The sequence below is a fragment of the Falco peregrinus genome, chromosome 7, assembly GCF_023634155.1.
Source record: "Falco peregrinus isolate bFalPer1 chromosome 7, bFalPer1.pri, whole genome shotgun sequence".
Classification (NCBI taxonomy): domain Eukaryota; kingdom Metazoa; phylum Chordata; class Aves; order Falconiformes; family Falconidae; genus Falco; species Falco peregrinus.
The window spans coordinates 73,697,479-73,723,677 of NC_073727.1; the positions used below are offsets into that span (position 1 = coordinate 73,697,479).

Below are 26,199 nucleotides of genomic sequence, written 5' to 3' on the forward strand. Positions count from 1 at the left end.
TTAGTACATATCCACATTGATATGCAAACATATACTAGAGAAGGCAAATCAGAACATAGGTTTAGTATAACTAAAGGTCAGGAATACATCTGCAGGAAAGGAAGAAATAAAATCCAGTTGTCCTGGCTTCCTTTCTTGCACTTTCATTATTAGTCCATATTTAACATATTTCATTTAAAAATTACAGGAAGATGACTACAAGAAAGGAGTACACTGCAAGAAGAAAACTTTCAGATGCAATACAGGAAAAGCTTGAGAACATAATCTGAAAACTATGGCATGTAAAATTAAAAGTAAAAGAACAATTCAAAGACAAAATGTAGCATTACTCTCTCATTTTCCAGAGCTGACACTATTTACGTGGCAGATAAATTATAGTAAATTACTGTTGTTGGCAATGTAATAGGGATAGTTATTACTGAAGAAGAACTTGTTACTGAGGAATTTTCCCAAGGTATTAATAGACTATCCACCAGCTTTCCATCTGTTTTTTCTGGAACAAACATATTCAGTGTGACTAATACAAGGAAAATCCCACTATCTTTTCTGGTTGAAATTCCCTAGTGCCATATAACGCATTCAAATATTCCATGCATCAATTTCCTACTTATTTTATCAGGTGACAAAAGATACATTAAATGAGTTGATAGGAAACATGAATAAATTATTTTCAAGTGTATCAAGTACCAGATGTTATTTATCTAAATATAATTTGAAGAAAACATGGTAGGTGAGTTACTGCAATAAATACGTACACTTTGGAATCCCACATGGCTTTATTATAGCTGACGTTACAGCTTTCCTGCCAGCATTTTGTTCAATTTTGCTCAGAAAGAAATGGAGAAAAAAAAATTCCATCAACAGGCACTAAAAATGATTAGAGGCACAGGTGAGAGACCAAATGTGCATGCATTACCTAGGAATAGGCACATCTGAACTTCCAGTTCAGGCAACGTTTCATCCAAATGTGATCTAAACAACTGCAGTAACTGGCTGTCAAGGAAATTTATTCTTTCCAGAGAAGATCTTTAGGTGGCTGAAAAAGTCCTTTAAGATCATGAAAAGAAAACCAACCAGTGTACTTATTTTATACAAAAGGGCGTAATGTAGTGGTCATGCCTGTGGTAGAGTCAGGCAAGGAGGAGCTGCTGGCTGGATGCAGGGTAGCTGCATATTGTGCAGGAAATTCTCAATGTATTGGGTGACAGAGTAGCCCAGAATTTGTAAACCCCAAAAACTGGTTTCAATCTTTCTCTCCAGGATCACATTGATTTTAATTGATCATATATTTTGTTAAGGAACTATAAACATGAAAAAAGATGTAAGGTCTTAAATACATTTATAGACATTCATATGCCTATATATAATCTTTATTATCTGGAAACCAGAGTAAAGGTATTTTAAACCTAACATTATTCAGAAAGCAAGACAGACACATAGCAAGCCTTGACTTACAGGGTATGTGGTCATTCCTCCCTTTGGAGGTCTAAACAAATTGATTGGAGGTCTAAACTGACTGATTACAAATGAAGTCTAGCACCTGATTTAAGTGCAATTCAGGTGCAAGAATAAATAGAAAGTTGGGAGTGGTCTGCAACAGATAAGTAAAGTTAGTCTACTATTCAGCCTTAAGCATTTGAAGTTCATCTACCTTCTGACTGGAGAGAAAAGGCAACCTTCACAGAAAAACTGAGAACAAATGGCCAGTGAAAACCAAGTCTTCCCACAATGGACATAACATTCTATTAAATCAGATTATCTCACCAAATAATCAACCAAAAAATCCCATACAAAATGACAAAATCCCAATAAATTTGGGGCAGAAAAAAATACAGACATACTTTCAGGGAGAGGACGGTGGGAAGTACAGAAACTGAAAGGACTTTAACTGAACTGATGCACATAATCAAAACTTCAACACTAAGACATAATAAAAACTAGCAAGGATAGAGAGGACTCATATTTAGATATGCCTTAGGCAAAGTCCAGGCTCCATTTAGCCAGGTAGGCACATAGTGTTCTTATTACCAGGAGAAACTGGAGAAGAACAGGCTCTTTCTAGAAATAAAGAGCCATCCAGCATTCACATGTGTTGTAACTGGAGCACGCAGTCTTCTCTAAATCCTTTTTTGTCAGGTCTGCTCGGTGTGAGAAAAGCATGGGACTCCTAATCACCAACCTCAGAAAATCCATAAACCAAAACTGTCTCAGCTGGCCAGATGTAGGCAAAATCTGGTAAACTACATCTGACTTTGTCTTTTGGTGGTCCTTATATAGCCATGGCAAAGACATAAAGCATTACCTCTCTGTGACTTCAACGCAAATGTGTAGAACTCTAAAGGAGAGCAGACTGTATGTCCAGTTGAAAGAAAAAGAGATATAATTTTGGAACCCCATTTACTAAAATGATAACATGAACAAATTTTCCAGTCCTGATTCGATATTCTGTGACTGAGAATGTCTGACATCATGTTCAAGACTCATATGTGACTCAGATATCTGACAAAATAACTGCTCTGTCTTCCATGAAAAGAAGAAAAACCCTTTCATTACTTTGCTTGGGGATGAAAACGATCATGTTTTCAGTCACTAGCGAGCTCTTAACCTGGGTTCCCCATAAATATACTCCTCCTAAATCTCTGAAATCCAATATGTCAATGTGTATTTTCTTTTTCTCTGGAGAAATAAAAGACTTCTGCTTTTGGGTACCCTTTCTGTCTTAGGAGGGAAACATGCACCAGTAACAATCTGGACAGAGAAGTGCCATACCCTGAGGAACATTCCATTCCAGCACTAGTATATGAATAACCCTTCGGATAGTAGTTATCTTCATACTCAGAAAGTTAATTTGGCATGCAGGAACATGCAGTTACACCAGACTGCATGAATCAAGACGTTCAGACATACTTGTTGCTAACCTCCATCTAAACAAGGATTGTCTTTAGAATGGGGAATGATACAGCGGGATGTAAGCCCCAAATAATTTTTATGCCACGTTCGCCCTTATGTACTCTAGAAGATGTTAACCTTAACTAGGATTTTAGAGGTATTCAGCAAGAAAGACAGAGGATCAAAGGGTCCACACGGAGATCCTTGGCATGCTCTTTCTTCCAAGGTTCCTGCCACCCACCAAAATGAGGCACAAGCTACCACAACAGCCTGGGTAAACGCCACTGGAGTCACTGAGAGCAGAAAAGAAAGGTCCCTTAAAAGACTATTCCTGTCCTGCAATGAGAGGTTGATACTGACAGTAAAATGGCCTTAGTGATGTGACAGTAGGCATCCTGATGACTGAGGAATGAACATCAAGCCCATTCTAGAGAGCTACTGCCTATTCTGTATTTGGCCTTGCAGATATAAGTATGGATTTCTTTAAGTTCAGAATGAGTCATCTCCTTTTCTTCCACTTTTAACACTACAAAGTGGCATTCGAAACCCCTTTGTCTTTTGGAATGGATGAAATCCAGCCTAATGGCTGGATATCAAGAGGAAGTTCACTACTGATGAAGCATTTTCATAGGGAAAGATCCTGAAAAGAGATGGGGTAGATAAATTGAGAGAGACAATTTATGAAACTGAACAATACAATCTGTTAACAATTGCCAAAATCCAAGAACCTACAGCAACGTTCTCTCACCTGCTGCCAAAATAACAAGAAGCTTAACACAACGGCAAGGGCAGCAGAGAAAACAGTTCACAGCTTTCATCCACAATTTGCACTCCTCAAATATGTCACTGGGCTGAAAACTTATATTTGCCATAGCCTCGTCTTTTGCTGCTGGTAGGAGAAATATCACAACTTCTAACCATACCTTCCCTATTTAGGAATAAAATGGTCAGCTCCAATTGTACCTACAATGCAGGCATCACTATCTAAGCTTCTTAGTCTCTTCTTCCATGTCATGAATGCCATCTGCTTGTTTCTAATGATTTTTCTGAAGCTCTATCCAGACCATTTCCTTCTTGCTGCTATTCCAATCCCTCAGCTTTGTCCCAATAATTTCATCTACTACTTCCTTTTATTCTCCCATTTCAGGCAGAATTAATTAGAAAGGGAATTATTGCTCTGAGATTATTTTTTTTAAAAAATTGTTTTTATGTTAGTCTCTTATTTATCAAAGCAATGCTATTAAAGCATTTGTAAGAATCTGATACTTCTTGCTTCAAATCTTAGAAAACTCATCCCTGTTATCAAAATCAAACTAACAGAGTTGGACTCAGTGAATATTTATCTTCAAAAATGGAGCAGTATCTTACAGTTCCCCATGTAATCATATTTATCCCAGTAGTAACACTACAGAAATGCTGAAATTTCCCAATATTTTCACTGAACTCCTTTTTGGCTTCCTGAGAAACTGAAGTTCCTTCTGTTTGGACTGGGCATGGACAAGACTGTTACACGCACAATATATAGTGAATCTCAAGATGAGGCAACAAGGCAAGAAAAAAGCATGTGATCATCTTCCCATTGTTGTCACACATTAAAAAATTTGCAAATGCCATTTAGCTACAAATCAAGAAGTATTATCTAATTTTTTCCCTAACAAGTGTTACTAATTCTGTAGCCTGAATACAATTGCATAAAATCTCTTATACTACCATATGGCTGTATACACTAAGAATAAACAACAAATTTTTTAGAAGGTTAAAACTTTTTGGTCATGTAGCGCTCCACTGTGCATAGAGATAATAGCATCAGTCTTCATTCTGTACTTAATTCTCTACAGTATTTATTTAAATCTAGTAGTAATAGTATATATTGATCTGCTTGAGGTCAAATACAGGGTGCAACATAAGTTCTTTAACTAAATGAAAAATCACTGTAAACAGCTTATTTATGAATGCTAAGCCAATGTGTTTCTCAGGAAAGTCAGAAGCATTTTAGTGAAGAAGATAAAATATCTCATGCATTAAATGAAAATTGCAAAAAGGCATATTAACAGTGAGGATGATTAATAATGAGACCATCTAAACATTGCTGAACTTTTCAAAAGAAAAATAATATTTTTTTAAGGCAGCATTATACATCAATGTGAATATATATACACATACCTGATGAATTTCCTACTAATTAATGAAAGCTCTGTAGTTTTAAACAGCTGTCCATTTGCCTTTAAAATTTCTGTGTTTTAAAAGTCTATATATACTTGCACCAACTTACAGAACAATTATTTTTCTACTGTGATTTCTAAGGGATTATAAACAACACAGAAACCACCCTACTCACACAGCCACAAAGATGTGGTAAGGTGGACTGTCCAAAAAGAATCAATTATTTTCAGTTTTCTATATTCCAAAATAAAAATCTCTCTTTAAGTAGTTTGGGAATTCAGTAACCTCAGCTATTCTCAGAGTGTTTGTCAAAAGAGCACCACCACAAAACCAACCTGAAATTCATCTTCAGAAATCCATTGCGTAGTGTGACAATATTTATGTCAGTCTTAGCTTTCAAAATAAATTTACATGAGTACTTTCAAAATTAATTCACAGTTAATTAATTCAGAGAGTAAATTCAGACTAACATATTTCCTGGATTTGTTTATCAAACATGCAGTCAGAAAATGATCAATATTAAAAGAAAAGTGGGTATATAATATTTCAGGGGGAAATCAGAGATTAGATTCAGTCTGATCATCTTCGCCAGTCTGAAAATGCTAGGTTGCTACTGTATTTGCCATTGCTTGTTTGCTTTTGAGAAGCAGAGAATGACAGTATCAGAATTATTTGTTCAAAATAACACCATTTTGCAAACTTACAGTATCCCCTGGTGACCCTTTTGCTCCTGGTTGACCCGGTGGTCCAATTTCACCCTATTTTTTACATAAAGAGAAGAATTCTGTGATTAATGTATGTTAACAATTTAAATATTCTTTATTTTTATGTTGTTAAATATCTTAAATTAAGCAGATTTATTTATTTAGGATTATTTCTCAAAGTATTATGAAGTTAACTTTGTTACTTTAAAATTATTAATTCCTTCTGGAATATTGAAATTAAACCTAATGAGAGATTTTTGAACATGACTCAAAGAATTTGGAGCATGTCTCCATTCATTTTGCAGCATTATTTGATGTCCTGAATCCCCACTGTGAAAACTCTTCTCTGAGCACAGACTGAACCCTTACTTTGGAATGGGTATATATATATATACGTACAGGTTTTAACTGTGGTTTGAACTGTTAATAATACCTTTTGTCCTTTTGCTCCTTGATTTCCAGGGATTCCAGGAATTCCCTGAGGGGGGAAAAGAAAACCTTTTAAATACATGGAATAGTTTCTCCAGAAAATAATATATAACACACACCCCCCCTTCATGTTCTCATAAATTTAGCATTTGCCATATGATTTGTGTTCAGAAATAGTCAGGAAATAGAAAATTTAAAAAAAAAAACCACAAGAGAAAAGAGCTTCAGCTGGAAACGAGAACTATTTGATCTGGGGATACAGTGAAACACTAATGTTCACTCACTCCCCAGTGCTTTCACGCCAGGAGTCCACGTCTGCTGCTGGGTAGGCTTACATACTCCCAGGTGCCCACCAAGGGCTTCAGTGCTTTACTGAAAACCCTGACACAGGGAAAGAAACCACTTTTCATTATCTGTAAGAATTTCCACATAAGTGAGAGCAAAAGTCCCGGTCAATAGAACTATGAGTATGACAAATTCTGTTTTCCTAAAATACAGCAATTGGAACAACACAAGAGAGAACTACGATTGTATTTGATGTATGCTAGCTTCCACCTCCATAAATACTTGAAGACCTCTTGTCATTTCCTCAGCATCATTGCACATTTAACTCTACAGTCTCCTCGGTTTTCATACAGTGATCAGTTAATTTAACACCATTCCATTTTAAAACAAAACTCCACATCTACTTGAAACTGTAGTCTACATTCAGTTAATCTATTTTTTTCTCTCAAGTAAAACTACCCAAATTTATTGGACAGACACTGTTCTTGTACCCTGATTAATCTGCAGCAAGATTGTGGCTTACAGACTTTGCGTTTTCATCTAATATTGAAATAAATATGCTGCAGTGAAAACCAGAGCACTGTTCTAGACACCACCAAAACAAATGCATTCTGTGGGAAAAAAATTTAACATGAACATAACAACCAGGAATAACCTGATAGTTTCCATATGGATTACATCTGTGCAATGCTGGCTTGGAAAAGATAGTTCCATTGTTTTGCACTTTACACCCAGCTTCTAGTTAATAATGAGCCCATCAAGCAGAAACAGTTCATTGGCCAATGGCACATGAGTTAACAATTACATCCTGAGCATTTTACAGATCATCAAAATTCCAATGTACCTATCATTAAAAGAAGAGATCAAAGAATATAACAAAAAAAACCCTGGAACACAATGCTTCACTCTGAGACTTCTACTCACATTGTATAGCATAACTCTTCTTGCTAAACTTATGTCCAAAACCACCTTAGATCTTTCGCACAAAGAGATGGGAAACAGGGATATTTATTTATCATCACATTTAGAAAATTCCAGACCTGTCCATGAGTTCTCAGTATAATTATTTAACAGTTAATTTCTGTAGCAGTAAAATATAAAACTGAATTATAAAGATCTGTATCTGTAATACAAAACAGGATTTCACACATGCTGAAAAACCTCCCACTAGGCAGCAACCCTCTTGTACTGAAGGGATATACCAAAGCCTTCCATGGTTACATTTCCATGCTATTTGCAGGGCTAAGAGAAGATGGTTTCACATAATTGTCCAACACAGCATTTGCATCCAACACAACAATTCACCATCATATAAGCATGCCTAAATGAAGAAACAATATCCCACTGCGCTGTGTTGAACTTCCTTGGCTAAAAGAAATTGTCGATACATTTAACTTTACATCAGTGGCAAAGAAAGATAAAACTCAAACAATAATTGTAAAACTAAGTCATATTTCCTTTTTTTTAAATCTGTCTTTTCTTCTGATTAACTCTGCACTACTGAAGTACATGGAACTTAGGCTCTTACTTCAGTGGAAGCTGGTCCAGACCCTTAACATCCTCTTAGAGCTCATTAACATTCACTCAGCTAAGAAAGAATCTATCACTTATGCTGATGTGAGTGATTCCCAGAGTGGAATATTTTCAGTTATTCTCCACACGTCAGTTGGCACAAGAGGAGAAGAATGAAGTGGCTAATTTGGTCATAAAGAATGAGTTTTTCCCATGGGATTTATTTTTATGTATAGCTTCCATGGTTCAGAAATTACAAAACCTAATTTCTGTAGGATCAGCTCCAGGACACCTAAAAAAATTAAATTTGGCTTCCTTCTCATTATCTATTCCCAATCTATTATTTCCTTTTACATGGATGGTCTCTGGTTATGCCAATTAGAATTATTTGCACTTTCCCAAAAGACAAGGTTAAAAAGTAGTATAAATATCCCGAGTTTCTTCCCTAAATTCTAGGTCAAAAGTCAAGCCAAGCTTTGGAAATGTGTCGTGTTCCTAAACAGAGCTTTCACATGCAGTACAAATCATCAGAATCTGACCTGTTTGTCCACTACGAGTAATAAGGCACTTTTAATAGGAAGTTATATTTAATAGGGTAACATAAAAGTAAACTATCAAAGAAACCTTACTCTAATTGTCAAAATTATCAAAAATGTATTCTTACTTTAAAGCATGAGGTGAAGCAACTAGTTTTACTCCCATTTGTACGATAAAAATGTAACTTTTGTGAAGAGTATATTGCAACTAAAGTTATCACAAATGTCTGTGTTTAATCAAAATTAATATGAAACAGATTCATCATGCAATTTTCTACCACTAAGGGAAACACAATGTTTGGAACTACTACAGATGGGAAAACTGCCACCCACTGGGAGTAATAGAATCAATGCTATGGAATAATTCATGAGTCACTGGCCTATGGAAAAAAATTTCCTTCGGGGATGTCCTTTGCAAAGCTATCAAGCAACATTTTGTTCATATTAAATAAGAAAAAAAATTGTAATTATAGATTTTCTTTGTCTTTCTAGAAACTTGTTTTAAATGGTTTGTATTTATCATATATGCAGTTATAATGCCAATGAAAAAGGATTACATTTCTAGCCAGAACAGCTAAAAATCAAAGTATCTACTGTGCTTTAGTCATCTCTGTCTTTACATGTTGGACCTTCTTACATTTCTGAATCAGTTAATTTTTTCTCCTTCTTTTATATCAAATTTCATGTAAGGTTTATTAATCATTTCTTCATATTTAAAAATGAAGTTTATTGCAAGCCTTACCATTGCCTTAGTTCTTTCAGCATCATCAGTCTGACTTTCTCAATTACCTTTATTTCATTCAAATGTCTTCCTCCTTTCACTGAAATCTTCCTTTAAACGGGAAGTTTTCCCTAACACCATAAAAGCCTGTAATACTATTTTTTTATCCTTAATCAGAAAATACTATAATCACATGAAATTTAAGGCCAGCAAGATAGCCTAGTAAACCTAATTCCTTGGTTGAAAATCATGTCTAATCTAAAGAGTCTCAACTGCAGTTTTATTACACGCTGCTGCTCTTGTGCCTAAAAACTAATGTGATCATGTATCAGTCCAGCAGCTAACCAAGATTTGTTACGTATTGAGTCCCTGCTGTCTCTGCACTTTATTCAGCCTCCTTTGCCTGTTTAACCCCTTCTCTTTCACCCTGTGTTACATATGTGTACCTAGAAGCCTGTCAGCTTTCTAAGCTCTTGCTACAGACCTGGGGAGGCTTTGCAGAGTACCCCCAAGATCTAAAGTGACACTTAAATGCCATGTAGGTAACTCAAATTGTCTCTGGCGCCACTGAAGGTGCTGTGGAATAGCTGATCTACCCTTTGAAAAAGATGGTGGTGTGCTCTAAGTACTGTGTTGTATGTGCCAGATGTTGCAGTTGCGCTCATACATCTCAAATGGCTCTCAGAGTCAATGCTTAGGCAACCAAATCCCACGTCTCATTCTCTGGAGCAAAACTTATCTCTTTTTCTTTGCTTTTCTTGTTAGTATATGCCTGGTGTGATAGACCTCTATAGGCTCATATAGCAAAAGCTTCTGACAGAGTCTTCACATTGGCTAGGAATCACAAGACGTATAGGTGTGAAGTAGGATATCCAAAGGTAAAGGGAGCTATGACTATGCTTTTCTTGCAAGAAATAGCAATGCTCAGCCATGGGTCTCACCACTTCATCACAGAATGAAGCTCATCTGGGTATGTAATTAAATCCCCCGCTGCAGTCTTCCTCAGCTGCAGCCCCCACAGCTGGGACTCCAGAACACCCAAAAGCACGAATTTGTTTCTATTGTGATGATGAGCTTCAATGATGACACTTAGAAAATTCTGTATAACTATTCTTCTTTATCCCAGTTCTAGCAATTTAAATAAATCTTCCATTCTTTGATAATATCTGGCAGATATAATGGACTTAACTATAAAAGGAACACGATTTCACAATCCCTGGAAAACCTTTCTTGTAGCTTTCATTAATCATAAAGTGTCTATTTTGTTTTGGATGATATTAAACAGCTGGATTTTTTTTCCATGCAGTCCCACAAAAAATCCATTAAGTAAATTGCCTGAGGCCTTATATACAGATCAACTAGGTGTAAGCATTTTTACTTCAGCCACAAGCTACATTTCTCAAAATATTTTTTCCCACTTTTCTAGCTAGTGTTATGGCTCATTTGTATCTCCCTCACATTTAACTTTACTCCTAAAATTAATAACTATTAGACTAATATATTCTTTATTTTCTGCTACTGTCTATAATATTCCCATCTCTTCAGTGCCTGGTAGGTCTTCATTCTTCAGTACGGGCTGATAGCCCTAGTATGGAAAGTAGGAGTTTCTAGACTACAGATATAACGGATCAGAAAACTCTGTCTCTGGAAGATGCAAAATTTCCAAAAGCTTCTCTGTTATGAGCAAACACTATTGCAGTCAATTTCCCAAGTAGATGGAGAGAACATGACTACAATTACCTTATTATCTTATTTTCTTAGGGTAGGTATACAAAATTGTACTCTTTCAACATACTGCTTTAAACAGGCTCCTCACTGAATACAGTATATCTGGATTTTTTAATGTGTCAAACATTTGATAAAAACTGTCTAGACAAATCACTACGGAAGAGTTTTTCAAACTATCCACTCTTCTTTCAACATCAAGACAAAAATAATTGAAATAATATAACATTTTTCTCTAGTAAAAATTTTAAGTTATAATAAAGCAATAGTTCCTGTTTAAAAAGTGAGACCTTCTGAAAAAATGAGAAAGTAGTAAAACATAAGATAAGCACAAACCCTTTAATTCAGAGGTCATCATCTGGGGGTGGGAAATCTACCAGCTTCTCTACTACTATTGTTGAATATTAGTAAATATTATAGTTTATTTTATGGCTTAAGATAGTATCTGCTTTTAGTTTATTTTTTTTAATGAGGATGATCGGTGAGCATATTTTGCTGTGACTCCACCTTGTTTAAATTATATTAATTTAAAAAAACTCATCCATTGAGTAAGATTTAGACAGTTTTGTTAAGAGATGGTCAACATTCTAGGCTGATGCACATTTACACAACAAAAATTCAAACTGTATCCCTAATGATTGCTTATAATTCAGACAGTGACACAAGCCTCACAAAAGGCTCCCACCAAGGCACTGAGAAATTGTTATCAGAGTTTCAGTCTTAAAAAATCCATAGGCATTTAAAGAAGATTGCTAGAATGGTGCTAATTTTTACCCTACTCTTCCTTCAACAGGGTAACAGTTAATCAGGGTCAGCTGAAGGGTCGGGTTTAAAGCAGATAACTACAGACAAAAAGATGGTTTTTCTAGTATATAAGATTTTTCTGAATTATGTTTCAATCAAATGGCTCCTTCCACTCTGAAAAAACTGCAGTTCTGATTCTAGGAAGACACTAAAGGACATTACATGAATTACAGCAACAGAAGAAGATTCACTAAAGATATCTATCTACCCAGATGTTCCCATGATCCCTTTAAACACTCAAAAAATATGACTGTTTATATATCCTTACTTGAAAAAGCATACTTGATGACACATGAGAGATTTACCAGAGGTATGTAAAAAGTACAAGTCAAGCCATAATTTGGATAAAAGTACAACAGTCAAGATACTTTTTAAAAGATTACAGCAAATCCTTGATAATCCTAATAGAATGAAAGATACAAACCAAATTTGGATAGTGGATAAAACTTTCCATTGGGGAAAATAGCAAAACATGTAAAAGAAATTCAATGAAGCTGCATCTGCCACTACAGAATAGTCAGAATTAGTGACAAAGAAAAATACAAAGAAGCTTTCCCAGAGACATAATGAGCATCCACTTCACTAGAACAGCAACTTTAAATTAAATGCAAGACAAGATCTTTGTGGTTTTAAGACCAGAGTTTGCAAACTTTTTTTTTTTTTTTTTTTTGGCAAATGAGTTATTAAAAATAAAATACACATATGTTAAATGTGGAACACAGTGACCCCTGTTGCATTGCCAACAATACAGACATTGGAAAAGTGCAACTTGAAAGCTGGAAATACTAACAGGAAACGAAAACTGTGTATATCCTTCTACAGGCTGCAACTGGTGTCACTGTTTCTTGTAAATACCCTTCAAAATAATGCATCAGACTTGTCTGATCTTTGTGGATCCAAAGCTAGCCAGAGCAAGCTCGAGCCCCCAGCCCAGCAGGTGATACTATGATGCCTTTCCTCTGCCTGACATGCCAGGCACCAGCCTTACAGACTGTGCAAACCAACATCTAATCTCTAAACTCTAAAGAGTTTACACTGACTTCTAACAGCTGACAAACTGACCCATCTTTGACACACATAAACACACTGATATTTAAGCAGTTAAATGCTTTCAAAATGTTTTAAAATTTATCCATTACTTAAATTATAGAGAAAAACTTGTGATGTGTCACACAATCTGAGTACCTTGCATATAAATAAGAGAGCAGGCTGAGGATGGCAGAGCTGCCTTGAAGGACACTGACAGCTGCTCTGCTCCTTGTACTCAACATGCCCAGCTGCCTGACGCTACAAAAATCGTAGTTCTGTTCACACAGGTCACATTGGTGTACAAGAATGCAATTTTCAGCCATCCCCCTCTCCTGTAGTAAAAAGCCACTCAGTTAATTTAGCAGTGAGTAGGTTTAACAACAAATCATGCACTTTTTTCCATATGGTGCATACTGTGAAATTTGTTACAGGATGTAGCAAATGAAAATAGTAAAACTGTGTTCCAAAAAGGATTGTAAAATTGCTAGGGAATTAGTCCATTGCTGGCTATTAAGTAGGATAAACCAGCATTCATTTTTGGCTAAGGAAGTCCCAAAAGCTCTGACAGACAGAATTTGGCAGTAAATTACAGGCAAAAAAAATCATTTTCTACATACTCCTATCCATTGTCAGAGAAAAAGTTCTGTGATAACTCTTTTAGCCTGAGTCTGCTTGGCAATTCTTATCTGTTTAAGAAAAAGCTAAGAAATCTTGGTGCAGAGACTGGGATCAAGCCCTTCCAGAGTGGAAAGAAGGAAAATCACACCTTGACTCACAAAGCAATCACTTAGACTAAATTTAATTACTAAAACCAATTTACTAAAGCAAAAATGAATTTGCACAATAAGAGTCAAAGGTTGTTTCTTAAATGGTTTAATATTTCTGTAGTACCTTTCTTTATTCTTGGTCTTAGTGGATCTAATAACCTTGATTTTGCTGGTCCTGTAGTAATTTATTCCATATTGGTCCACTATGAGTAAAATGTGTCAAAATCCTAAAGTCAGTCTTTTTTAACCATGACCTAAGAACAGGATCTGCATTCCTTCTGCTTCATCAGCCCAGAGTACTATTGATTTGTGATACATAACTTTTTTAGAACAATGGCTAAGCACAAATATACAATGTATTAACATTATCTATCTGAAAGATAAACAAATGCTGGTCATAACACACATAATAATGAAGACTTCCAATACAACATGATGTGGTACAAATGAAAAAATAAGTATTTTTGTCATATTCTTTTTTCATTTTGGGAAGGAGAGATCATGATATATTAATCTTAGCAGAAACATTAATTAAACCTTACAAATGGACTTAAATTCACTCTGATTAAATAGTTTTGGGTTTTGTTTCCTTATGGATAGCAAGCCAGCTTGTATTCTGACAAGACTTTCCATATCTTCAATTCACTGTAATTTTAATACATAAAGATTATAAAAATGAAAACATTAATTGCTCCAAATTTCCCCAAATTTGGCAGCACTGTATCCACTTGAGTGCCTGAGCCTTGAGTATCAACTTCACAATTTCAGGCTTAAAGCTCTTTGAGGACAGGGACTGTCTTTATGGTTTTCTTAGCAGAGATGAACCAATTATCTCAGTTACAAAACTATATCACAAGAATATTGAGCATAAGCAATACTAACATGGTTTCTCTGATGAAAGAACCTTTAAGACTCATGAATAGTGCAGATCTCCCTTATTTAACTTTACTACATCTTTTCCTGTTTCTAAACTATAAAGTATGTGACAATCTATATTAAGCAAAGAGCACGCTGTACAAGAATAACACAGTGCTACTAATCATGAAGGACACATGGAAGAAGCATAACAAGAAACTAGTTACTCTGACAGTCTGGCTACCACCTGACCACAAAAATAACAAAGAAACCTCGCTTTGTTTGCTTGGTTTTTTCTTTCACATTTTGTGGAAGGTTTCAATTCAAATAACTTTAATTTAAAAATCTAAACAGTCTAAGCCAGTTAAAAGAAACAGGCAACTTCAGAAAAAACGACCCCTTCTGTTTGAGACAAGTATTTCATGATGGGATGAATAATCCTATGCAAATATTAATTTTGTATCAGAGAAGAACCATAACAGAGAGATAGACTAAATATGTCTACTTGACTATACAAGGTGAAAACCATTCTGGATAATTATCAGAGTATAGACTGTAGATTAGATGCCCAGATACAGTACTTGGTGCCCCAAAGGAGTTATAGCTAGATTGCCTCATATCACTACCCTGACCACTGTTCTCAAGGAGGCTGTAACTCGGACCCTCTGAGGACACAGGTACAGCTCATCATTTCTCTGGCTTGTCCCACATGTCGAAGAATGATGACTAGCAACAAAACTAGTTACCCTGGTACTACCCTGCTGAAGTTGGATCAGAAAGAGGAAAGGCAAATATCCTTTTGCTAGTCCTCTTTGTACTTGTGGTTAAGTAACTCCCCATAAACATGCTGAGAAGCACAGGATAGAACAGCAATATGTAAATGAAATCAACTGAAATAATAAATATTTATGGCTGCTACATTCTAAGTGTCTTCTCCATTGATAGCCTACTGCCTATATTTGGTTTCTAAGTATAGCAATCAGCTGAGGGAATCTGTTTGGTCTCCAGAGATAGTTACCTAAGCTGTAAATCAAAATGCAAATTTCTAGTGTTCATAGTGTATTAGAAAAGGAAGACAGAAATATAGGGGGTGTGTTAAAGGCATTCAGATGTCTCTTATTTTGATTATTCTCTGGTATGATCATTAACAGAGAAACAATTCATACCAAGAAGAGGGCACTACCCCAGAAATCTGAAACACTATGTCCCTGTGTTCTGTAGAGCAACATTTTTTTGGTGTTTTTAGGAATTTGTCCTTGAGTCATACTACCAAGATTCAAATCTAATTTTATATTACTGTTGTATCAAAATGCAATGATACAAACCAGTGACAATCAATAATGTGTATGCCTAAAAATGAAATACAAAATTGCACACAGTCAGCAATTGCATTGCGAACCATTAGCTCCCACAGCATTGCCCTTGACTACAGCGAATTACCAATGTACAGTTTAAAAAGCTTTGCCTGAATTTTGCATTTATACACCATAATTGTGGGGGGTGGGGGGAACCCATACTTGCTCTGCTTTTATTCACAATAAATGATAATCTTAGAGCTAAAACTTTATTGTCTGACAAATATTTAAAGATTGAAAACATTTCCATTTTGCAGCACATGTTAAAACGACGCCAAAACGTCCAGATCCATCTTGGTTTTCTATAGCTGGCTTCTGAGATCAAACAAAATGAAAGACCATAGTAGTACAGTGTTCACTGACTTGCCACTTAGGACAGGCATATTTTAATTACATATTCATGCATTTTGCAGTCAAACATAGTCTAACATACATGACACTGTGTGGTTGAAGACAGTTGCTGAGCAATAATCTTGAACACAAGTACTGTGAATTACAGATGAGAGCAATGCAAAAATTACATTCTTATTTATAATCTGGTAAACAAAATTAATACGTTTTATGCCTTGTATTTTTTGCATAAAACCTACGGTCTAAATGACTGTTTATTGTTACAAAAAATATTTTTAATTCTATCAGCACAGATACTAGAAACTGAGGTATTTTATATACTACCTCTGCAATATGTGCGAGAGCAGAACATTAGCATAGACAAATACACAAATAATAAAGCTGGCATTGCTGCAAAATATTTGAACACAAAGAGAAAAGGGTATCTTGCCTATTATTTACTTGTAAATCCTCTGCCACAATCCACAAACGGGATCTTTACTCCAATGGCTGTCAAATATATTCTCCTTTAAAAAAGAACTTTTTTCTTTTTTCTTTTTTTTCTCTTTTTTCCCAATAAACTGCAAAAATGCTACTTCAATGAATTCAAATACTTTCTCATATCGTACTTTGGTTAAAAGGTGATGCATATACAGCTAAATCAGGCCAAAATCATGTGATGATACTGCCACCCAGTAGACACTGTTGGGTACTTTGGCCATCAGAAGTTCATCCAAATTTGTAAGTATTTCACTATGCATATATTTATTTTTCTGATCCTAGGCATAACGTGTTTGTTGAGGAATATACAAAATTAATTTTGTTAAAGATGTAATTTCTAACATGTTAGCTATATTACTGAAGGATTTGATGATGTCTTGCAGTGTTCCTTGAAAGCTGTGGGAGTTAAGAAGAAAACTGGGGGAAAAATAATGGACAGATGTTGCTGCTTCAAGATTAATCAGCACATGTGAAACGTTATTTACTGGAAGTATAAACACCAACTTTCCTGGCGCTTAAATGGCAGACATCAGCCCAATACACAACATCAGTCCAACATTCTCTTCAAGCATTTCCTACTTCAGAAAATTTTTTCTTGAATGTATGAAATTAGCACACGAGTTCAGGAATGCCCTAAGTATTACTATTGACATCAAGTGGATCCAAAAGAATGCAAATGAGTCCTTTTTTAAGTATCACATGTCAAAGGGAGTGAATGTTAATCACTTAATGCATACCTATTTTATTCCAGTTCTATAGTAAAATTTTCAAGAACTTTAGTGGTTATTCTCAGCGGGGTGAATTAACCCGTTAAGCCTAGAAAGTATTAGATCAGATCAAATTACATTAAACACTTAAGGAAACACACATACACTCTATAGTTTTAATTCTTTAATCTTAGTCAGTTCAGCAACCAATCACATTTTTAACTGAGATTTGGGAGTAAAGAAACTTCTAATAAAGAATACAGGATCAATTTAAAGTTGTGTGGATTTGCCTGTTCAGGTCCTCAAAAATCTCCACCTCATTAAGTTCAGTAATTTTTTAGAATGTCTTTTTTTTTTTCAGTCCAGGCAGTAACAAGTTAGCTAATATACTTTAATTGTATCTATATATCATTTGATCAAAATAACATAATACAACTCATGGAAATGCTTCTGAATGATAATCAGTTACATTAAACTGACTTTTTCCCACTTAAAAATACATTAAAGGTCAAATTGTATAGCTATAATGGTCAAATACTGATAAACCATCTCTATAGAAAGGACTACTGCAATATGAATACTAAGACAATCTAGTTTCTAGTAGTTATGTTTGTAAGCGTGTGCATATTGCAGTCTCTGCAACTGATGTGAAGGTCTCCAGTCTCTGAAATGCATAAGCATTTAAATGGGCAAACATTTATATGTATTTTTGAGTACTATTACCATGAGACAGAATATCTGATCTGTATTGTATAAATCCATACTGCCAATTTGTTTCACTTAGTTTCATAGCAGATCTCTAGACTCCATCTTAGCCAAGCTTAGAACATGACAGCTGAAGGCTGAAGCTGCAGTACGAAGTGAATATGATCATTCCCGCAGTGGGAAATACCACAAGTGGAACAATGTGTGTCACAGCTCTTACTCTACAGACAGTATAAGCTTATGCCAAAGCACTTCATCTGGGAATTAAAGCTCACTTTCAAGTACAGATAACTAAGAAGTATAATACCAAGTTTAAAATCTCTACATGAAAATTTCCAATATCAATGCATAGAAGAAATTACACTGTTCACAAGAGTTTGTGGGTTTGTGTATAAACAGGACTAGTTCACTGGAATCACTTACGGAATACAACAAAATAAGCACTACCACTACAACTTCCTGCTTAAAAGATAGTTACTGCAGTCTTTAATGAAGCTGCACCTTCAAGTGTTTGCTGCAGAACATTTATTTCAGAACCACACTGCTCTAACATATTTTTTAATTTATACAAGATGAACAAATTATTAAGAAACATTTTGACAAATTACAAGGATCTGGTTATTGTAATACAGCTCAGCAAGTCCACAGGGAGATTTCAAATTGCTCAGAGGTATTTCCATCACGATGTTTACAAACCAGATGCAGTGGAGGAGGAAGGCTGGTATGGAACTTCTATCACACATGAATTAGTAAGAAAAGCGCCAGCACAGCCATAAAAAGGTCAATATAGCATACAAGCATAAAACAGACTACTACGAGTATTGTTTATAACTATTTATAGCAGATGCCAATCATGTCCATAGCAGGCTTACAACTACAGCTCCTTTCATAATTCCTTACATCTTTTAAGAAATTGCCTTTGTTAACATTGCATCTATAAAATAGTCTTAAATAAATAGCAGCAAGGTATACCACCTATTCTCCACTTGATTTCCCAAAGTTATCTCATTGAAAATGGTAGTGACTGAAAACCCCCCAAAATAATACTTTTCTAAGTCTCTGTAGACAAAATAATAAAACAATATATACTATATAATTATAGAAAATTAATATAATTAATGTAATTGCATAGTGTGTGAAGACAGAAATTCAAAAATTAGAAATCATGAGGGACAGACAGAAAGTAAGAATTAGATGGGAAAGAACTGTTAGTTTTACAACTTAGAAAAGCAGGAATTATTTTCCAAGTTCCATTAGGTCAGTGGGTCCAAGTTTATTACAGCATCCATTGTGGCCCCAGTCCAGACTGAATTCAATGGGAATCTTTCCATATGCTTTGGATCAGCCACTATGCTGTCATGCCTTATATCATCTTTGTCAACTGGGAATAACAGAGTAGTTCGTTCAGACTAGTCTGCCTGAAGTTCCAGAAGTCTTTAATTACCTGTTTATTTATAAGACCATTCTTATATTTATCTTCTTAACAGAAATTAACTCTGCTGAAAATGTAGTATGGAATGAATTTAGTTAACTTGTCAGTCAGAATGAAGAAGATAACGCAGGTTGCAAATAAAGTCTGTTAAAAATACATACACCTAAAGTGGACATAAAATTTGTAGTTGACAGGAAAACCTGCATTCAGTCTAAAAAATATGGTTGAGCCTACAGCAAGCACTGTGTAATAAAGAATGATTATTGCAAGTCTTGTGCTGCCAAAGCTGTCATCTTCCTCTTCCTAAAGTGGGAACAAGACTAACAACATCTGTTATAGTAGCTACAGTAATCAGAAAGTCATCAGCAAGACTCTGCCCTTTCTACTCCAACTATTCAGAAATTAGAAGAAACAAAGAAACAATCACTAAAAAACTAATTCAACTAGCCAAACCTATTTGTAAAGAAATACGGATATATGGCATATGCCTACCAAAGTCTTACTGCATCAGCTGTTTATGTCGAAAAAACCACCCCACCTGAATAACCATTTCACCTTATTCATAAATTTATTTACAGGCGAAAGCCAGAATTTTCAACAAATGAATCAGGCATTCTTTTGAGACCCACAAGACATGATTTGCAGAACAAATACTAGTCCTTACTTCTCTTATGACTGTATGGTGACACCTTTGAAAAGCAGGCCATCAGTATTCAGAGTTCAGCTGCTACTATCAAGGCATCTCAGATTAGTGGAAAAGAATTAATATTAGAGTTGAAGCTAAGAGTTTTGATAGACTCACACCAACCAGTTTGCTGAGTCTCTTGATCACTTTTCTTTTAAAGAATGACGGGAAGTAATTTGTTCTAAATATATTACTTAGAAAGAGAGTGTTATTTCATAGCAGTGCCTACTTTAAGGCAATATAAAACTTGAATGAGAATGTAGTACTCGGCAACATTTTCACAAGTATTAAACCCATACAACACATGATCTTTTGAGCACTGGAAATCCAACAGGATTTTTATGCTAAGAGATTAAAAATAGAAATACAACAATAATCAGACTAGGCGCGTTAAAAAATAAACTGAAAACCACACATTTTTCAGAGAATGCATCGATCTAGATCTGGCATTCCTGATGCAGTTATAAGAGATCAACAGGCAAACCGGAAGTGTATAACAGTGGGAGTCAGGTCAGAAGCTGAAAGCCATGTTACGCTGTTATCACTGGCATAAATGAGGCCACATCTGAAGTCTTGTGATGTGACCTAAATATTAAGGACAACCTCTACCATTTTAAGTGTTTGCAGCTGTATTTCTGAAAAATAGGATTTCTGGAGAGTAAACATGAACAGTTGCAAACATTTAGACATACTACCTGTGGCAGGACAGCATATGTTAGGCCTAGAAGAGTACTATAAGCATCCTGCCAGCTTCACCCACAAGCACTCACTTCAGAGTTCCCATCTGCATAACTGTAAACACAAGAAGTCGTCTAACACAGCTTCCACTGAAACCAAACTCTGACAAAATTCTACCTATGTTAAAAAGGATAGCCAGGTTGAAACTAAGCTCAAACAAATATTGATTTATTGTATCCTTGAGACAGTTACCCCCTCAAAAAACTGTATTTATCAAAACTGTCATCAGCAAGACAGATGACTAGTCATTAAACTGCTCAAGTGACAGCATGGCCTATTTTTGTCATCAGTAAAATGAGCCTGATTAGTGGCTTTATTAAATGCTATCTAAATTATTCTGTCCATACTGTCAAACTTTATTCTTACACAGAGTGGGTAGAATTGGATGGTCTGACTATTTAGGGAAAACAACCACATCAGTTGGAATTATTTACTTAACTTTATAACCTACTTTTTCCTGTTCATAAATTTGGGGATTAATAAGAGTAACAATATACCAGAAAGTATGTTGTCCAGAAAACAACCACACCTCCCAGAGGCTGGAGGCAAAGGGAGTTTAGTTCAACTGGGCTCTTCATCCTAGACAGTTGCTGCTTCTTAGATGCTGTCTCAAGATGCATTCATTTTGCAACCAAGCTCTCTTTATTTGCTAAAGCCAGAGGGATCATAAGATGGCTATTTCTAAAAAGACCAACCTAACAAATTAGGACATGCCTAATGCTATTGTGGCTGAATGGAAGAAATAAAGGCTGTTTGCATGTATGTTTGTGTGGGTGGGGTATCCTTGCGACCTGCTGAGCCGTCCCAGGGCCGCAGTTGCCTCTGGCTGGTTAATGATACAGTCACACAGTTTAAATAGTATTATCCAAGGCCTGTCTTGAGCTTAGCCAGCCTATTTGGTGATCACAGGGAGAGCACAGCAGAGTCCAGTCCCTCTGTTCCACATCACTGCCCTAACTACTAGGGTATCCCACCAGAGAAGATCACACTGAATTGCACAGAACAGGAGCAGAGAGGAGGTGTTTACACATTATAGATCAAATACACATTGGAGGAACAACAGAAACAACAGAAGCAGTAAGTTGCACAAGACATCCCTCACAGCCCCCACAATCCATCTTACTTTCCAGCAGATGGAAATCCAGCTACCCTCTACGTCAATAGGGGAGCCCACATATCCCATAGCTGAGGATAGTGTTCATTTTGCACAGCCGAAGTACACTTTTACCACAAAGTTGCTGCACAGAAATGCCCTTTGCTCCTCCTCCAGGCTCTAAATAGATGGGAGTACCATGTCTGCACACACAGTCTGGTGCTACAACATTAATAGAGGTAGACAAGCAGGTATGACTAGGTGTTGTGGTTTCCAGCAACTAAGTACTACACAGCTATTCACTCACCCCCACCCCATCCCTGCCCAGTTGGATGAAGAGGAGAATTAGAAAAAGGTAAAACCTGTCAAAAGAACAGTTTAATAATTGAAATAAAGTAAATAATAACAACAACAACAATCATTGTAATGAAGAGGAGAGAAAGAGACAGAAATAAAACCCAAGGGGAAAAAAAAGGTGATACACAACACAATTGCTCACCATGCACTGACTGATATCCAGCCAGTCCCTGAGCAGTAATTGGCAGCTCCCAGCCAATTCCCCCCAGTCTATACACTGAGCGTAAGGTTCTAAGGTATGAAATATCCCTGTGGCTAGTTCAGATCAGCTGTCCTGGCTATGCTCCCTCCTGGCTTCTTGTGAACCTCCTCACAGGCAGAGCCCAGGAAACTGAAAAGTCCCTGACGTTGGGTATGCACTACTTAGCAAAACTAAAACATCAGCGTGTTATCGACATTTTTCTCACACTAAATCCAAAACACAGCACTGTACCTGCTACTAAGAAAAGTAATCCTATCCCAGCTGAACTCAGGACACTAGATGTCTGACACTTCCTACTGGTTACCTTGAGGCAATTTCCTGGTCAGCATGTAGACTTTCAGATCTTCAGAAGAATTTCCTCTGATTATAAACAAAGCATATAGTGCAGTCTGGTTTGCCCTTGTTAGGACTGTGTAAATCTTTTGTAGTTGTTTATATATTGGAAGTCTTCCTCTATATTATGTTGTGGTGATTTTAAAAGACTTAGTGATTTTAATGTCTTACATCTGCCACTTCATTTCTTTTTAAAGCAAAAGTATGGGACTTAAGTGATGGGTTTAAATTGCTGTTTAAGTTGTTATATTGTGAAGCATTTACATTAATTTTAAACAAAATTATATTTCTTTAGTAGGTACAGGTCAGACTTAACCAAAGCTATCAGATCAGAAAGACAGCTATTAAAGTATTAAATACTTAGTTTTCCCTAAGTCAGAAAGGCCCTCTCCTTGTTATTTTTTAGATTATTTTTTAAGAAAATCACGACTAGCTAACATTTTTTTCTAAAAATGAAAAGAGATAAAAAAAGGCTAGAGACAACAGAAGAAGTCTTTTTACTATCTCAACACATTTGTTATGGCATACTAATAATATACCAAAACCTTTTCACTTTTATTTTATGTTTTTTAATTAATATGCACTTTCAGCCTTTCTTACATATGAAGATACCATAGATCATAAAAGGTTAATACATCTCACAGTTATCTGCAGCAGAAAAAGAGGAAAAAATAAAGCCAAGTAAGGAATTATGTGCGTTCTTCACTTAAGCCAGCCAAGTAGGAAAAAAGTCTCTTGGGAGTGATTGTCCAGCTTTTTTCAGTCTAGTCACAAAGTTTTATGAGGTTTTGGTGAATATATAAAACACTTAAATGAAAAAGCTTGAGAACTTTTCAGCCGGGAGTGTTATTTCCATCTCCTAGATGTCAAAACTCTCTACCAAATTTCAGTACCACGTAACACATACTGCCTCTCATTATATTCAATACCACAAAATTTTCAGAATTTATAAATCTGTACCTCCTTATCTTACAATTGAAAAGGTAATTCAAAATGTAATTCATCTGGAAGGCAGCATTCCACCAACTGAGCTCCATTTACTGATCTTGGCCTACAGAAGAATTACTGATGGTTTGAAGACAGCTGTCTCTCTCTCGGCACTCAAGGCTTTCAGCTGTTTCTACAGATATCTTGGCTCCTCTGCTTCAAGCAAAGTCTGGTGGCCTTCAAGAGCCAAACAAGGAAACAAGGAGGAGAAAGCCTAGCTATCACATATAAAAAGAAGGAAAAATCAGCTGCCCTGAGGAGTTGCCCAAATGTCAGTAGAGGAACAATGTCTTTGGGAACAAGCAAAGCAAAAATGCAGCAGCATGTACCCCAGCTAAGCAAGAAGAAGAGAGATACAGATAACATGGACAGTGTCACAAGATGCAAGGAATTAAAAGGCCAATAAAACTTAACAAAGGAGAGGGGGAGACAGTGAAAAATAAACCTTTAAAAGCACAATTAACAAATATATGAAAAAACATATAACATTTGCAGAAATTAGAGTTAAAAACACCCAAAATCTTTCCTTATATAAGTAACTATCAATATTTAACCACACCATTCTAATAATAGGAAAGAAGTCAATAATAAGACCATTTTATAAAATATATACAAATTGGCATATAACAGCAAAATAGTTAAGGTATCTTTGACTTTAAAGGCTTCTTTATTTCTTTTACTAAATCCAAATTTAAAGATGAACACCAGAAAATAAAAAAGCACTTTTTCAAAAATGTATGTATCAACCAATTCAAATCAACATGGATGAAACATGATGTACAGCATCTATTAACTAAAAAAAACCCACAAACCAAACAAATCAGTACATAAGGATATGTCAGCTATTTAACCACTTACGGGCTCTCCCCGATGTCCTTCTAGGCCTGGAGATCCAGGCTGTCCGGCTTCTCCCTTTAAAATAAAAAAGGCTGTTAAATACTTTATTATTAAAAAAAAAAATCTTCCTTAGGATAATAAAAATAATTATTACAAATAGTATATTATAAGTAAAATGTAAACCCAATAAAAATGATCAGGCTTCATCAACAAACATCTCTTAAAAACAGCCTCAAATACATAAGTGTTGTCAATCTGATATTCCCTCATGCTGCATCCTACAGACAGCTGTCAGTTTGCAAAAGGAGAGACAATTGTCTTTTGAATCAGAATAGCAATTACTGGTTGAAGAAGCACGTAAAACAGTAATAAATTGCTGTTGTCTAATTGTTAGTACAATAGTCTGAAAACTATTCCAAAGCACTTCAGAACATAACAGTACCAGACGTGATCAAACCTTTATGTCCTTACTCAAAACATGTATAACAGTAAAAATATTGTGAAAAACTGAAAAATAATTCCAGAAATAAAAGCACATAAAACAAATTCAAAGATAATTGCATATATATATATATAAATAATATGGTAATAATTAACTTAAAATTACAAGAACTGGACTTGACATAACAATGGGTAGCATCTGGGTTTAAGCTATGCTTTTTTTCCACATTCTTTCCCAGAATGAATATTGTAAGAAAACAGGAAAGCTCCAGCAGAAATTTCCTTCAAAGACAGCCTGTTTGGTAAGGCTCTGAATTTGATTACAGACATAGAATAAAACATTGTTTTATAGCAAGCAGATGGTGACGTCAAGCTGACAAAATGTTTGAATGAAGACTATGGCTTCTGTTAACTACTATAACATAAAATTAATAAATCTAATGAGTATGTCATATTTCTGTACTATAATACTTAAGAAAATAGTCAAGAAAATGTCTTTCAGTTTAAATGTACACAGGTTGACACAACTAATATACCGAATTATCTGTATACTGTTTACAAGTGTAAAACCAGATTAAAATACTCTCCAAATTCATGCTTTATTAACATAATACTTCACTTCAAAGGGCCACCAGTGACACTTAAAATTTTATGTTAAACAACTGCAACTATTACTTGTCCATGTTATTAAATACCAGAGAGGAAAAAAATCTATTTTTTTTTCTACTTTCTATAGCACCAGAAAAGGAATTTCTCCACCAACTCATCAGAGAGAGAGGGGGGGGGGGGGGGGGGGCGGGGGGGGATGTCTGTGTGTCTGTCTGTCTGTCTGTCTGTCTGTCTGTCTGTGTGTTTTAATAAATTCATGTAGGCAACTAAGCTCCTATCACAGAAGGCAAGACAATTGATGAAGACTTGATTCAGCTGACCAGCCATCAGGAGCTCAATTTCATTGCCTGCACACAGAGATTTGCTCATATTTCAGATACCCAAGGGTGTCTTGTTTGGATTCCTACTCCCACTCCAGAAAGGCATTTGCTTTCCATACAATCTATGACATATTTGTCAGCTCCCTTA

General features: G+C 35.7%; 1 protein-coding gene across 1 annotated transcript in view; it reads right to left on the reverse strand.

Moving 5' to 3' along the window:
- COL21A1 (collagen type XXI alpha 1 chain) overlaps window positions 1-26,199 on the reverse strand; it is a 113,969-nt gene that overhangs the window by 20,607 nt on the left and 67,163 nt on the right. Inside the window, exons 17-19 of the mRNA XM_055811220.1 lie at window positions 24,703-24,756; window positions 6,190-6,234; window positions 5,757-5,810 (exon numbers count right to left, since the gene is read on the reverse strand). Of these exons, the coding sequence (XP_055667195.1) occupies window positions 5,757-5,810; window positions 6,190-6,234; window positions 24,703-24,756 (153 nt within the window). The remainder of the gene's footprint in view (window positions 1-5,756; window positions 5,811-6,189; window positions 6,235-24,702; window positions 24,757-26,199) is intronic.